Raw genomic sequence first — 14,266 nt, forward strand, 5'->3', positions numbered from 1 at the left:
ATTTTGCATTCACAGCATCATTATTAGTGATGTGAATTCTCATATGCGGTTCTGTGAGATCAGTGTTTCATGCTGATTATTGCCACTGTTCTTCCCTAAAGGGAGACAGTGGCAATTGCGAGGACATGGCGCCACTGGATGTCTCCTTTGGCAACTGCCTCAGCAGATGTATTAGAGGCACTGGCTGCACTTACATGCTTGCGGAAGAGCTCAACATGGGGGCCCAGCGCCTGAGGGTCTGCGTCCTTAATGAACCACACCACTTCCTCTACGCTCCACCGGGAGGGGTCTTTATTGGACGGAGGCTTTGACTCACCTGCCTCTGGAGGAGGGCTGTAGGCTGGGGAGGTGAAGAGACAACGTTAGAGAAAAGAAGGGCTGGCGGGGCTTGTGTAAATCCTATATCTAGTTCTTATTTAATCATGTAGGATATACTTACACATGCTGCCTACTGAAATATATGGGACAACTGAAATATATGGTCCAGATGTTTAGTTACATTATCTAAAAAGGAACTTGAAGTTGGCCTTCCTCACCACTTCTGTTTCCTTCCTGGAACGTGCTGGGGCTGGCCACCTGTCTGCACACACCCCCGGAGTAGGAGCGGAACCCATATGCTGACTTGGGTGCGGTGTATGGCGATGTCATAGCGCCAAACGCAGTGTCGCTAGGGTCCATGGAGTAGCGCTTGGTCTCCATTGGCTCAGGGTGGTAATCATCCACCATAGAAGCTGCTGCACAGGAAGAGAGCTGTTACATTTCAGACACATAAGTCAAAGGCACTATCTCCATGATGAAAAGTCTGGGAAAATGGAAGCTATCTGCTTGTTTGAAATGTTTAATTACTGGAAGACATCCACCTGTTAACTGAACTGTTAACTGAATCCTGACACACAACTTCTGATGAACATTCAGAACACAAACACATGTGCCTAAGTTGCCTGAGATGCCTGTGCTATCTCCCCAGATGTCACCTGCTCTTAGTTCCATTAAAACCCCTAGTATTGGGGCCTGGATCGTCACGGGAACGTCTCCACGGAAACCTCCCAGGCACTTGCATCATCCCACAAGTGCCGAAGGGAGAGGGCCACTCAGGGCCTGGAACACTCGCTGGGCGATTAGCCCCGAGGCTACCACTTAGGGGAGTGCTGCTGGGACTAAAGGTGGTCCTTCATGCTCTCAGCGGGGGCAGCTCATGTAAGAGACTCCCAATCAGAAACCTCGCCATGCACTTAAAGGAAAGAAGAACAAAAACAACAAAACAGAAAATGGGTGTGTGGGGCAGTCCCACACGCAGCCTAAACTGGTGCGTCTGAGCTGAAGTGCTGCCATACACGGTGCGGGGACGATGAAGAGGACCACTCCAGCTTGGCAGAGTCCAGCCAAGCAATATTAAAATGAAGGCAGGTTTTTTGCAAGGAGATGGCAAGGCTATTCAGAGGGTGTGGAGGCGGGGGTGGAGAGCACATACTCGACTTGGCCTGGCCGTCGGCGTGCTTGTCTGCGTGGAAGGAGGACGCGGAAGAAGAGGGCGAAGAGGAGGGTGGAGCCATGGGCTGGTCACTGAACAGGTTCTCACACAGCAGGCTCCGGCAGAGCTTCTTCAGAAAGCGCAGGACGTAGCCCACGCTGTTCACCACGGGCAGGCTGAGGAGGTGCTGCTTGCCATCGAACGTGGCTGCAGCGGGTCAGGGAAAGAAGAAAGCGGAAAAAAAAGAAATGGATGAGTTACAGGAGGAATCGGGGGGGGCAGGGAAGACATTGGGTTGTTCCGTTCACAGTGCACCGATGCGGCGAGCCCTTATCCAGGTCAGGGTGCCATTGGGTGAGGTACCTACCTGAGATCTTCTCTCCTCCGTAGCCCTGCGTGAGCAGAGTGAAAACGGCCTTCTGCTGGTAGGCGCTGTCGATGCAGCCCTGCACGGCCTGCTGGAGGACCACAGAGGGCCGGGCTGGGCCCAGGTGATCTGGCAGCTGCAGAACCTTCTGCCTGTCTAAGTTAGGGCCCGTATTTACCTGCTTGTTTACATAGATACACACTGGGGGGGGGGGGGGAGTGGAGGGGTAAGAGAGATTGAGGAGGGTGAGTGAGTGAGTGATTCAGAACTGAATGTTATATCAAGTATCAAAAGTGAACTATGCACAAAACATATTTGTGCTGTCATTATGTCCCTGATAAGTCAGAGGAAAGGTGATCCAGATGATGAGGATCACTTTCCAAGTTTCTAGAAATATAAAGTATATCATTGGACTACATGATTTGGACAGAATATTACAGTGTAATTTGATTATACTTCTGTCTGTTGTAATTGTGACATGCTTCACATTAATATGAAAAACATTAGCAAACCCTCAATGTGACATGGTTAAAGGCTAGCCTTCACAATTTCTGACAAAAGGATGAAAGATGTATGACAAATAAACAAATCTGTGAGGCAGTGTGGCCATAAAGAAACTGGATAACCTGGCTTAGGATCACAAACCAAAAGTAGTAGCAACTCACAGTTCCCCATGGCTATATGTAAATTTGCCCAATTAGGGAGTGGTCATCAAAGCAGTAGCAGAACAGAGGGCAGGACACCCTTCATTCTGCCAGTGGAGTGGAGGACACCACAATTATTCTAGAAGAATCTATTTTGCTATTTCTGTCTTCTGAAATATTCCAAGACAAAAGAGAGCCAAATTAACTTATTCTAATTATTCCTGTGAGAATACAGAAAGAGACACATAAATGTACACACACAAACTCACACACAGTCCCTCCTCCTTTTAAATATTACACAACCTGAGATACCTGAGATGGCATTTCACTTTCAAACTGCTGACTCAAATATCTGTCAAAAAAATCTTGAAATATGAGGTGCGTACATGAGGAGGGAACAACGGAAGGTGAAGATGGGCCCAAATGCATCCATTTGTCCCCACGCAAGGGAGGGACCCTCACAAGCCGTGTGAGAGCCACGCCAGCGGCAGCGATGAAAGTTTGATTTTTTTAAATTTGATCATTTGATTTTTTTTTTTTTTGCGTTTAAAAGGTCACCATCTCCGGCTCCTGGAACAGCTGTGTCGACGGCGGCCACACTCGTTACCTGTGGCGAGGTAATCCGCAAATATGATTTCACACGTTAATGGGCAGGCGACGTGGCGCAAAGGGCTTATTATTACAAATGCATACTGGCTGTTTGCTTGCTTTGCTTAAATGCTGTATTTGCCTTTTATCTTTTTGCAGATCAAACAAATGATGCCGCCTGACGTGTGAGCGTGCCGCTTCAGATGTCAATGCGACTGCTGCAACGAGGACCCGTACACTCATTTCCCTTCTGATCGATTTCTCGTGAGCCCTGGATGCCTTGTGGGCAAAAAGCTCCCTGTGCCTTTTGTAACAAAGCCAGTGCAGAGCTGCATTTGCAGGAGCGCCAAAACGAAGCAGCCCCACAGAAGATCTCGAGCCCTCCGTGCGTGACCCGCGGTGCCACAGCCGCACAGGACACTTCACTCCCTTCATGTGTTTATAGTAATAATGAGAATCACTGATGGCCAGGCAGAGGAAATAAAGGTTCCAAATTACCATCCTTAAAAAAAAACGCAGACTTCTTAATAATACTGGGGCCCACTGTAATGTTTGGCACACAGCGTAAAGTCTCTGTGTGTATAGGAATCCCCCAATCACTCAGCAACCTCTTAATCCCCTCACCACCACCCCTCCTCACACACACACACACACCACCCCGCATGTCCATGCTGCACTGCTGCTTTGATGTGATAGATTGGCATGCTGGGGGATTTCCGCTGGTGTCCGCCACTCAGACAGACTGACGGCCACGAGCCTCAAACCCAAGCATGTGCGTGCACATACACACACACACACACACACACACACACACACACACACACACACACACACACACACAGACACACACGCATGCAACAATACCTGCTGACCAGATTTTTTTCAATGCTAAAAAAAAAAATAGAACATGTGTATGAGTCTGTGTGTGTGTGTGTGTGTGTGTGTGTGTGTGTGTGTGTGTGTGTGTCTGTGCTAGCAGCTGCTGAGTGCTCCAGTCAGCAGTGAAAAAAAAGGACAAAGAGTTTGTACTGGAAACATGACACAACCCAAGCCTAAATATAATGATCTTGAATATTTGGCATTATAGGCACATGAGCATGAGTACGAAAAAGGCCCAGAACACCAAGAGGCAATGTACAGTTCAACAACACTCAAATACACACACTCCATATACACATAAACACACATGCATGCACTGGGGGTAACAGAATAGAACGGTAATGGCCTCAGGTCGGCAGGGTCATGACTCACTGCCACACCTACTGCAAAGGCAGCCACAGATTACATACATGCAACCCCTGAGAAGTAATGTTGTATGTCTTTGTGTGTGTGTGTGTGTGTGTGTGTGTATATATAAACCAGAAGTCGATGTCAGCATAGTAGAAGCTGATACACAGCTGCTAGTATGTAAATAAGGGCTTGACTTTGCTCAACCTGCAGATTCCACAGTCAATCCATCACTGGCATTCAGCCCAAACCACCCACAGTGAGGCCACGCTTCCCACAGTTAGACCACACCCCCATAGTGAGGCCATGCCTCCAACATTTAGCTCCCACTTTCCACATTCTGCCCACGCCTTCTGGTTCAATTTTATTTCCCTGACAATAAATTCAGCAACTAATCTTATGGTATATTAATCATATCCCTTTGTGAAAATTGAAAAGTTCGTAATTTCTAGGGTGTAATAACCAATATTTTTTTCAGACTTAATTTGATTTTTTACTCTGAATAGTCAATATTTTATGTGTTAAAACTTTTCTTAGTGCTAGTTCTGTTTTACAAATGGTGATCTTACTTAAATGACAAATTTTATTTTATAAGCCTTTTATGCAAAAAAAAGGTCTTATAAAACAGTACCGTTGAATCTTTTGGTTCCATTAGCATGAAATTCAAGTCTTGAACAACCCATGGTTCATTGCCCTGAGGTTAAACTGCACTTGTCACTGGTGTGAGACTAAGAAACGTTCAGTCCACAACAGTAATTAAACCAAACGGTGCTTTGTCTTTCAATTGTTTCAATTGCACTGTAATACATTATATTGAGAAGGCAATATTAATTAACTAGAGTTTGATAATATAATTTTTTGAATGATTAATTGGAAGATAACATCAGTACCCTGCAATAATTTCCCCCAAGGCAGTCATGAATATTAACCTTTAAAATTCTAGAAGTAATTACATTTTCTTTCTCTCTCTCTCTCTCTATCTCTCTCTATCTCTCCCTCCCTCCCTCCCTCCTTCCCTGCCTCCCTCCTTGGGTATTGTGACCTCCATAGACCACTAGGTCATGACCTCTGAGATAATGTATGTGTGTTTGTTTGCCCCTCAGGCACAGATCATAAGGCTGACCTCATACTCGTACGCCATGCTCATTACACATTACATACAGCATAAAAGAAAAATATAATACCAAACCTATTACATCTATTACAGAGCCTTTAATAAGACTAAAATTAGCAAGGCTTACTCCTGTTCTACATATGTCCTAATTACACAGCAAATTCCCAATTCCTGCCCAGTTGATATATAACGCACACTGTTGCCTATTACAGAGGATTGCAATGCTGGACCTTTCGGTTCAGAAAAGCCTGCCAATACACACCAAGCACATCTGTGCAAGACTAGAGTCTCTGCGCCGACGTACGTCTACTGGCGGCTATTAAAACAAATGAAATCCCAGATATCAGCGTTAGTCAGCGGCTTGAGAGGAGCGGCGGGTACATTTCTGGTCTGCATGTACGAGCATGTGTGTGTGTGCGTGTGTGTGTGTGTGTTACCTGTTAGGATGTCCGGTGTGGCAGAGTGAGGCACAGTGGCAGCATCCTGGGGGATGGAGCTCATGTCTGGCTCTGGGGTGCTACTGGGAGGAGAGATGGCCAGAGGAGTCATCGCCATCCTGGACTTTAGCTGCCCACGCGCACACACATGCACGCACAAAACATTTCTTATTAAAAATATATATACATAAATTAGATATTTATTTATTTATTTTTAATAAATGCTAATTACAGGTACAGTGAAGTTTGTAACTAACTAGGCGATAGTACAACTCCAGTCATTTGGACAGCATTCTCAAACCCAGGATCTGAGAACTGATGTGAAACCATATCTATCAGGTTAGAGTGCAGCATGCCAGATTTCATCTGAGAATATTTACATCAATCGTACAGCCACTTTATACATCGACTGTCAGTTACAGGGCACCAAACATAATTGGACCAAATCTAGAAAACTCCTTTAAAAAGCCGTGATATTTAGAACTGGCAGCAAATGCTTTTGATGGATCGTTGAAAGTCTGAAGTCAGACTGGTACTCATGCACTAGTGATGAGCTGCCTAGCCGCTGTCAGCATTTCAGCTTGTTTTAAGAGTTTATTTGTCTTCAGTAAGCGAAATGAATCCCAGTTGGGTTCAGGCTGGTTGACTGGTTTGGCCAGACAAGAGCATTCCAGTTTGTGGCCCTGAAACACTCCACAGTACTCTAGAGGTCTGACATATTGCTCTTGATCATCTTCATCTAAACTCTCATCACCTCAGTCCTAAAACCCGACAGATTGTTGTTGTTTTTTTTAACAAAATGCAACACGGATTTTTTTTTATCCATTATGCTTACTATTCTTTTGTATCTTGTAAGCCCTGTGGAATAATTTCTTTGTACCTTTTGATACATCTGTCCATACAATCTAGAAAATGTTCCACATCTTGAGCTCTGCACTGAACTGAGATTTTCTTCATGACAGAAAGTATTTTTCTGTTACCACTGCTGCAGTCTTCTGTGGTTTGACAGATTATGGTCTGTTGACTACTCCCTAAGCACGCCGGCGCAGTCCTATACAACAACATACCAAACATTTGGAACACCAGGCATTTTGGCTCTGATCGAACTGAATGGAACTTTTCAGCGTCTGGATAGTCCTGCTCTTCTCGCAACTTCTGATTCAGGTTTGAGTCTCAGCTGTACTAGGTAACTCAACTGGCCATGTACTCCCATCTTCTACAGGTAAGGAGGAAGTGGCGCCTGTTTGACCCCCAGCACCTTACAACACACCAGCTAGCCGGGCATCTTCTGAGCAGAGTCACGTGCTCTGTGCTCTCATCCGAATGCTCTCCTAGCACTTTGCGGGTGCCGCACAGCTGGGAGGATCAAAGAACGCAGGGACGATGGGCCTCGTTTGCATGTGTGGAGCCCCCATGTTAACTTTCAACTCACCACCAGAGTAGAACAATATAAACTACTAATAATGATCTTACTATTATTATTACTATATAGTAGAGGTAATAGTGGTGGTGGTGGTAGTAACAGAACTACAGCTAATGCTGTAACTTTTACTGGTACTATTTTTTTTACTGCTACTACTGCTGTAACTGCACACAGCACTACACAGGACATTTGTGGGACATGTAAAGATTTCAGATTTTACGATGTGCATTCGAGTGAACACTGAATGGTATGCAGACAGCAGTATCTCACCAACCAACACTTGTGACTAGATAAGCCACGTGACCTATGACACTACAGGGAAGCACGCTTATAAAATTTGCCAGTTCATCAGCAAAGCAAAGTTAATCCACTGGATTAATCATTTCTCCAGCAGTGTATTTGAAGAAAGCACAAACAGTAACTCAAACACAATAAGCGGGAGATGATTTACAGATATTTCAAAACTTATTTAAATATTTAACAAAGAGTTTCACTGAGCACAGAAGCGCAATAAGCCCTAGATTTAGAGTACCTCTTTTATTTGACTCATCTATTCATAAATGATTACATCCCACAAACAAACACACACAGCATGTGTGTTTCTCTTTAAATCAGCAGAAGTAGTATGAGGTTTGCAGTCAGACACATGCAGCTAAAAATAACTATCACTACAGCAGCAGACTGTAGATACGTCAGTCAGCGAGAGGCCACACTCATACACCCAGTCCCGGTCCCTGTCTCTGGCTCCCTCTGTCACACACACCTCTGGAGGGGAAACATGAATGTGTTTCATTATAAGTGTCTATCGGAAAACAGCAGGACAAGAATGGAAGCAGGAAAATGCGTAGTCTGCTTGCATTTGCACACACACACACACACACACTGACCTTGAATCCAGGCTTCCTCCCTCTTTTCTTGGGCACTTTGATTGGAGGGAGGGATTCCGGGTAGCGATTTTGATATTCAGGATGCCTTTTGAGTGGTGGACGTCCTCTCTTCCGACCCGGAACCTTTCCAGCGGGGGGCGGGAGGAAGGAGGGGCTTATGGCCCCAGGTGACTGCATCTCTGCGCCTCCTGCCTGCCCAGATGCTGCCACAGGAATACTCATCAGACCTGTAACCAAGACAGAGGATCAGAGGAAAGGCAATATGGGGTACAGCGACAAACATCAAGTACGGTTTCTAACTAGAGGGAGCTAATGCAGACATTAAGCCACTGACCGTTTCATTTATCTCCAGAGAGAATGTAATTTACCTTTTAGGCTAATTCTGGGACTGAAAGTAAACTGTCACCGATAGACACACACACAAATAACCTTAAAACAACCCATCCTATAATCTGTGGCAGAGAAGCAATTAAAAAATTCATCCATGGACTCTCGAAACACAATACAGAGAAAAGAGACCCAAAAATACGCATTATATTAACTGTGCAATTTCAGCTTATGCAAGACAAAAAGTGAGGGCTGGTGACACAAACTCAGAAGTGCCCAACCACTCCTGAGTTGCAGTTCAATGCTGGTCAGAAAAGGTGCGACTCATAGTCGCATTCATAGTAATGCAAAGAAACCACCCCAGGAGCAGTGTGCCCATACAGACCGCAGCACTGTGAGATGCAGGTGAGGGCCTCTGATTAACACTGTCAGTGAAGCTGGACACTGAAGCAGCAGTTATGCACCTGAGGTCAACCGAAAGAGGGAACACACGAAAATAGCAAGCCCATCTCGGAATCATTCATTCTTCTCCTACATCACTCAAATCGATTATATTGTGTCTAGTATATTATATACATCATCACAGTTATTTTTGGACAAAAATACTGCAGATATTTGACAGAATTCCCAATTCACATCCCAATTCAAGCCTTTGTGAGTCTTTACAAACTGCTTTAGAATGGGAATGACAGTTACAGAGCTATATGTAATAACAAAAGCTAAGACTGAGGTCGGCTAGGATGTGTAGAGTGTGGCAGACACTGAGCCACATAAAAGCATCTCCTCTACTCATTCTCTCTCTCTCTCTCTCCACCCCCCCCCCCCCCCCCCCCCCACACACACACACACACACACTTTCTCTATCTCGCTCCGTCATCCCCATCCCCCATGCCTTGCTTCGTTTCACCCCTCCCCCGCCAGCTGTGGTGCCTGGCCTCCAGATCAGCCTGTGATGGACGCGCCCCCCCCCCCCCCCCACACACACACTCACACTCACACACACTCCCAAGTCATCCGAGCAGGTATTCCTCATGCAGGAAACGCTAAATACCTGGAACATGTTCACTTGTTATAGTAACAACTTAAAGTAACAACAGCTTTCTAATATAATTTCTCCCTTACACCCTGACTAATTCGTTTTAACTTCACTTCTCCTACTTTTTCTTTCGTTGTTTTTTTTTTCCCCCCGTTTTTGACTTGCTTTAATTATTGGGGAAGACAGGCGCTGGTTGCCTGTAGCCTATAGGCTATGGCGCATTTTGTACATTTTTAGATTTTGAAAATGAAATGCAGTAAAAATCTGCAGGCCAAATTGCATATTGGCATTGCTGTCGGCACTTTTTTATTCTGGGAATCCTCGCACAGACAAAGAGGCAAAGACACCGATAAGCCAAAGGATCATCCTCGCACACATCCTCCGGTACCGCCTGCCCGTTTATATAAACTCGAAATGCTTCGTTCACAAGAATGCAATGCATATACATGAAGTAGATAGAGGCAGCATGGGGTAATAGTCTTCAATGACTCAATATAAGATCACAACTAAAATTTTATATTTTCACTATATGAAACGCAGACAGAGACTGAGCCCTTGCTTGCACTTTCGGAACACCTGTGCAAAATTGTACTTCACCTGTCTTGCTCGTGCTCGCTCGCTCTAGCTCGCTCTCTTTCCAACTCATCTCTCGGCTACACGCAGTCCGATGAGTTAAATGCATTTAGCACGCAACGCGCGGTAAACCCTCCTCCGTCTTGAAAAGCACCAGTTTCAATCCGGACAGAAGAAACGCTGAACCCGACAATTCACGCTCGGAAAACTTGACCATGTGCTGCACCGTCACATGGAGGCCAACAAAAATAGAGCGTACAAAATAGCGCACCCCTCGTAAAATTGTGTGTGTGTGTGTGTGTGTGTGTGTGTGTGTGTGTGTGTGTTTATGAGCAGAGCATGACGCGTCTTCCTTCCTCCTCTCAAAAAACATATAGTGAAAATACAGCAGAACAAGGGTTTTTGGACGCACGTACCGGGCAGGCGACGTTTGAGCAGGCTTCTATGAACACCTAAAAGGCTCCGAAAGGCTTCCCGTTCCGCTAAATCCTCGCTCAGCTGCTTCCGTGTCCCTCTTCGACCGGCCTCAGTTCCGAGCTTCCTAAATCCCTGGCAGCCCCGAGTGTCTACTGCGCGCTCTCGACGTCGGAGCTTCTGATACCCCTAGCAGCTCCGCGTTGAGTCGCCCCCTGCGCGCTCCCGACACTGCTGCGCGCTACGCAGCCGACACACTGTCCCCCTTTTGGTAGTCATGGCAACTAGGTTCCTAACATCCTCCCGTTGCAACAGACTTGTGCTGATGCGAAGCTTGCGGTCTCAAGCAAAGTCAGCGTGCGGCGGCGTGCTGAACAGTCTAAAAACGCCAATTACTGCAACCAAACGTTACGCCAAATCCAAACCAACCAAGAAATGCAATATGCAGTTAATATGACCGAAACGAGAAAGAAATCGACGTTTCCAGACTGTAATACAGTATTTATGTCAGGCACTTGTTTGTACCTTAAAACAAAAATAATCACGTAATGTGTTCCATGTGGTCAATCATATCCACAATACAAATCCTACCTACAAATCAGACGAATTACCCAGCGTCCCGTTAATTTTAACGATCAGCTCGGTGACAAGAGAGGGTGTCTGTGGCTAGATAAAGATTACAATTAACAATTAAAAGAAATCCAAACTTCCTAAAATATATGATGTTCGAAGTTCATAACGTATGCCTATAAAATGTTAACTAGGCTAATATGCCTACCGGTGGAGTATCCTTACAAAGATCACACGGTCGTTCCTTCGTTCCCAATAATCCTCACGCAATTTAAGATTTTGATGGTGCCCCTTCTACGAATAATGAATTTTGTATTATTAATTTTGGTTATTAAAAATTAAAAACTTTAAACTGCAATATAAATGTTAAACTAGTTTTATAGCCATTTTTTCACTGGTGTTACTGGGATTCTGAGCTGTAGACACAGGAAATTGAATTTTGAGAGAAAAAGATTAAGTGAAAGATTATAAACATAAACACGGACTAAATTTTAAAATTTAATTGATCTGATTAAGTCCTGACTGGCTGCGTTATCTGAACGAGACCATTTTTAATTTATACTCCGGAGTACAGATGTCCACTTGTTGTCGGTAGACTAAATACCTACATTCCAGCAGCTCTAATAAGGCGTGTTTACTTTTATAAGCCTCTGTAATAAAAGCACGCCTACTAGCTAACGAGTCTGCTTGTACGACCAACCGCCCACACAACGAATATATTCATTCATTCATTCATTCATTCATTCATTCATTCATTCATTCGGTTAGTTATTATGTTATCTTTCTCTGTCTTTCAAAGCTGATTACCAAAAAGTTCGTAGGATTACTAACTAAGGCGCCAGGAGATGTTCAAATTTTATTTGTCACTCCACATGCAATTATGATTCAGACAAACAGTAGTCTAGAATAATAAATTTTTTTTAATAACACAGGACGACAGACAGAAAGACATTCAAAGAAAGAGAGAGAGATCAACTGTCCTGGCATGCTAAGAAAATTGCAATTTGCATCACTGAATTTTTTACTGCATAAATTTAAAAATCTTGAGCCCACATAAACACTAAAACAATAAATTACAGGAAAATATATTGCTGAAAAAAATATTATAGGAGCAAAGTCACAATAGCTTTAATCATATTGTTAAATACTATTCTTATGAAAGGTATGTGCAGAACAACAGATAATCAAGATTTAAAAGGTAATCATGCCCTGTCGGAATGCTTATTACAGGGAGGGCGAGGGTTGTAGACTGGAATGCTCCACAGGAATGCGTGTTGCAAGCGAGCATAGCTTATTGCCTTATTGCCCCTCAGACCGCACACAAGTCCCCCTCGTCACACCCCAGCCCAAAGAGGAACATGAGAAATGAAAGGTATTTCACAATGGAACAAGACCTTTTATCAAGCAGGAAGCATGCAGACACACACACACACACAGCTAAGGATGTAGAAGGGTAAATAGCATTTCTCCCCACATAGCAAACTAATCCGCTGATCCTGACTTGGGCTAAAAACACAATGTAGAGATGAACAACTTATCTACTATGAAAGGTTAACTGCATGTGAGCTTGCAGGTAGTGAGGTGTTCTGCTACCCAGTCTGTGCTGTCTGGCAGTGAAACGGTTAAAGCTGCAGTCAGAGGTGTGGGTAGAGTGGGGAGGGGTGGCAATAAATTACAGTTTACCCTTTTTTTCACATCACCATTCTATAGCTTCAGAAAGACTCTAAGCAATGTAGTGCACATGTAGCTATTTTCCCCGAGCACACAATGCATACACATGCACACACACACACACACAGATACACACACAGATACACACACAAACACACTCCCCACTGATTTTTCCACACAAACACTCACTCTCCACACAGACATACACTCTCACACTCACTCTCACACACCTCCCACTGGGACCCTTGCATTTGACAAACTGCTTCCAGGTCAACTTAAAGTCAAGCCAGTGGTCTAAAACACACAAACATGCACACACACACACACACACACACACACACACACACACACACACACACACACACACACGCACGCACGAACACACACACGCACACACACACACACACACACACACACGCACACACACACACACACACACACACACACACACACACACACACACACACACACACACGCACACGCACACACCTGAAAACAAAGAAACAAGTTCAAGTTCACTGTCTCCTTCTCCCTAAGAATAGCTATGGTGAGGAGAAGAAGTAAAATGTTTCTGTAGGCCATACATTTGAACTCCTTCATTCATTATTCATTCATTAAGCTATTTCATGTACTAAATGTTAACCACTATTTTTTCCAGCATTCATATGAGTGAGCAGGGCAGTATAGTTCTGAAAAATATAATCATACACTTTCATGCCTATGTGAGACAACCAGCTCACCCAGAGGTGCAACATATGAAAGGCTATGGTGACTTTAATAGGCCTTGCATATTAATTCCATTAAAGTATTTAAATGATTTAAACAATGAGAAAATAAATGCAATAAAAAATCAATCAAAGGTGTAACAGTGTAAGACCAACATAAAGTCACAACAGACAATACTTATAGTAGGTAATGATTAAGGCACCAGCATGTTAAAGAGCATGTTCTACACACAACACAAAACAGACACAAACGCATGCATGCATGCATGCACACACACACACACACACACACACACACACACACACACACATGCACAGATATGTGGACAGGTGCGCAAACACATGCATGCACATGCACAAATGCACACACATGCACGCACACCTATGCACACACAGAGGTCAACCACACCTCAACAAATACAGAACAAATCAACTAGGTCATCAGCAAGATCAATAACACACAAGGGGTTACCATGACAACAGCCCTTGCCAAAAAAAATAATAAATAGGCAAAGGGAGAGAGATAGACACACTAACTTGGCTGGGGAGGGGGGGTCGCCATTAGTTACTTTCCAGCACAAGTGACAGCTGTCTTCCAGTGCCTGTAGAGAGGATTTAGCGCTCATCCTTGCTCCTCACTGCTACACTCTGCTTTTGCAAGAGTTCGTTTCACATTTCGCAAGAGGGGACAGGAAGAAAACTTTCAAGAAGGAGCAGCTTCAGTGACCACATCAAAGAGCACAAAGCCAAGATGGCCCAAAAAGCTAACACCAGGAACTACTCTAGCAAACC

General features: G+C 44.4%; 1 protein-coding gene across 8 annotated transcripts in view; it reads right to left on the reverse strand.

Moving 5' to 3' along the window:
• Window positions 1–14,266, reverse strand: part of scml4 (Scm polycomb group protein like 4) — a 46,300-nt gene that overhangs the window by 23,757 nt on the left and 8,277 nt on the right. For 5 of the 8 annotated variants that reach the window (XM_035528894.2, XM_035528892.2, XM_035528891.2 and 2 more), the window contains 6 exons: window positions 8,159–8,385; window positions 5,849–5,978; window positions 1,839–2,039; window positions 1,472–1,678; window positions 537–734; window positions 195–340 (listed from right to left, as the gene is read on the reverse strand). In XM_035528894.2, coding sequence (XP_035384787.1) covers window positions 195–340; window positions 537–734; window positions 1,472–1,678; window positions 1,839–2,039; window positions 5,849–5,978; window positions 8,159–8,385 — 1,109 coding nt within the window. Of the gene's footprint in view, window positions 1–194; window positions 341–536; window positions 735–1,471; window positions 1,679–1,838; window positions 2,040–5,848; window positions 5,979–8,158; window positions 8,386–10,118; window positions 10,303–10,510; window positions 10,742–14,266 lie in introns of those variants that run through there. The other 3 variants (XM_035528897.2, XM_035528895.2, XM_035528893.2) reach the window with 3 other exon arrangements.

This window comes from Electrophorus electricus, chromosome 2 (genome assembly GCF_041902795.1).
Source record: "Electrophorus electricus isolate QZ-2024a chromosome 2, ASM4190279v1, whole genome shotgun sequence".
Classification (NCBI taxonomy): Eukaryota; Metazoa; Chordata; class Actinopteri; order Gymnotiformes; family Gymnotidae; genus Electrophorus; species Electrophorus electricus.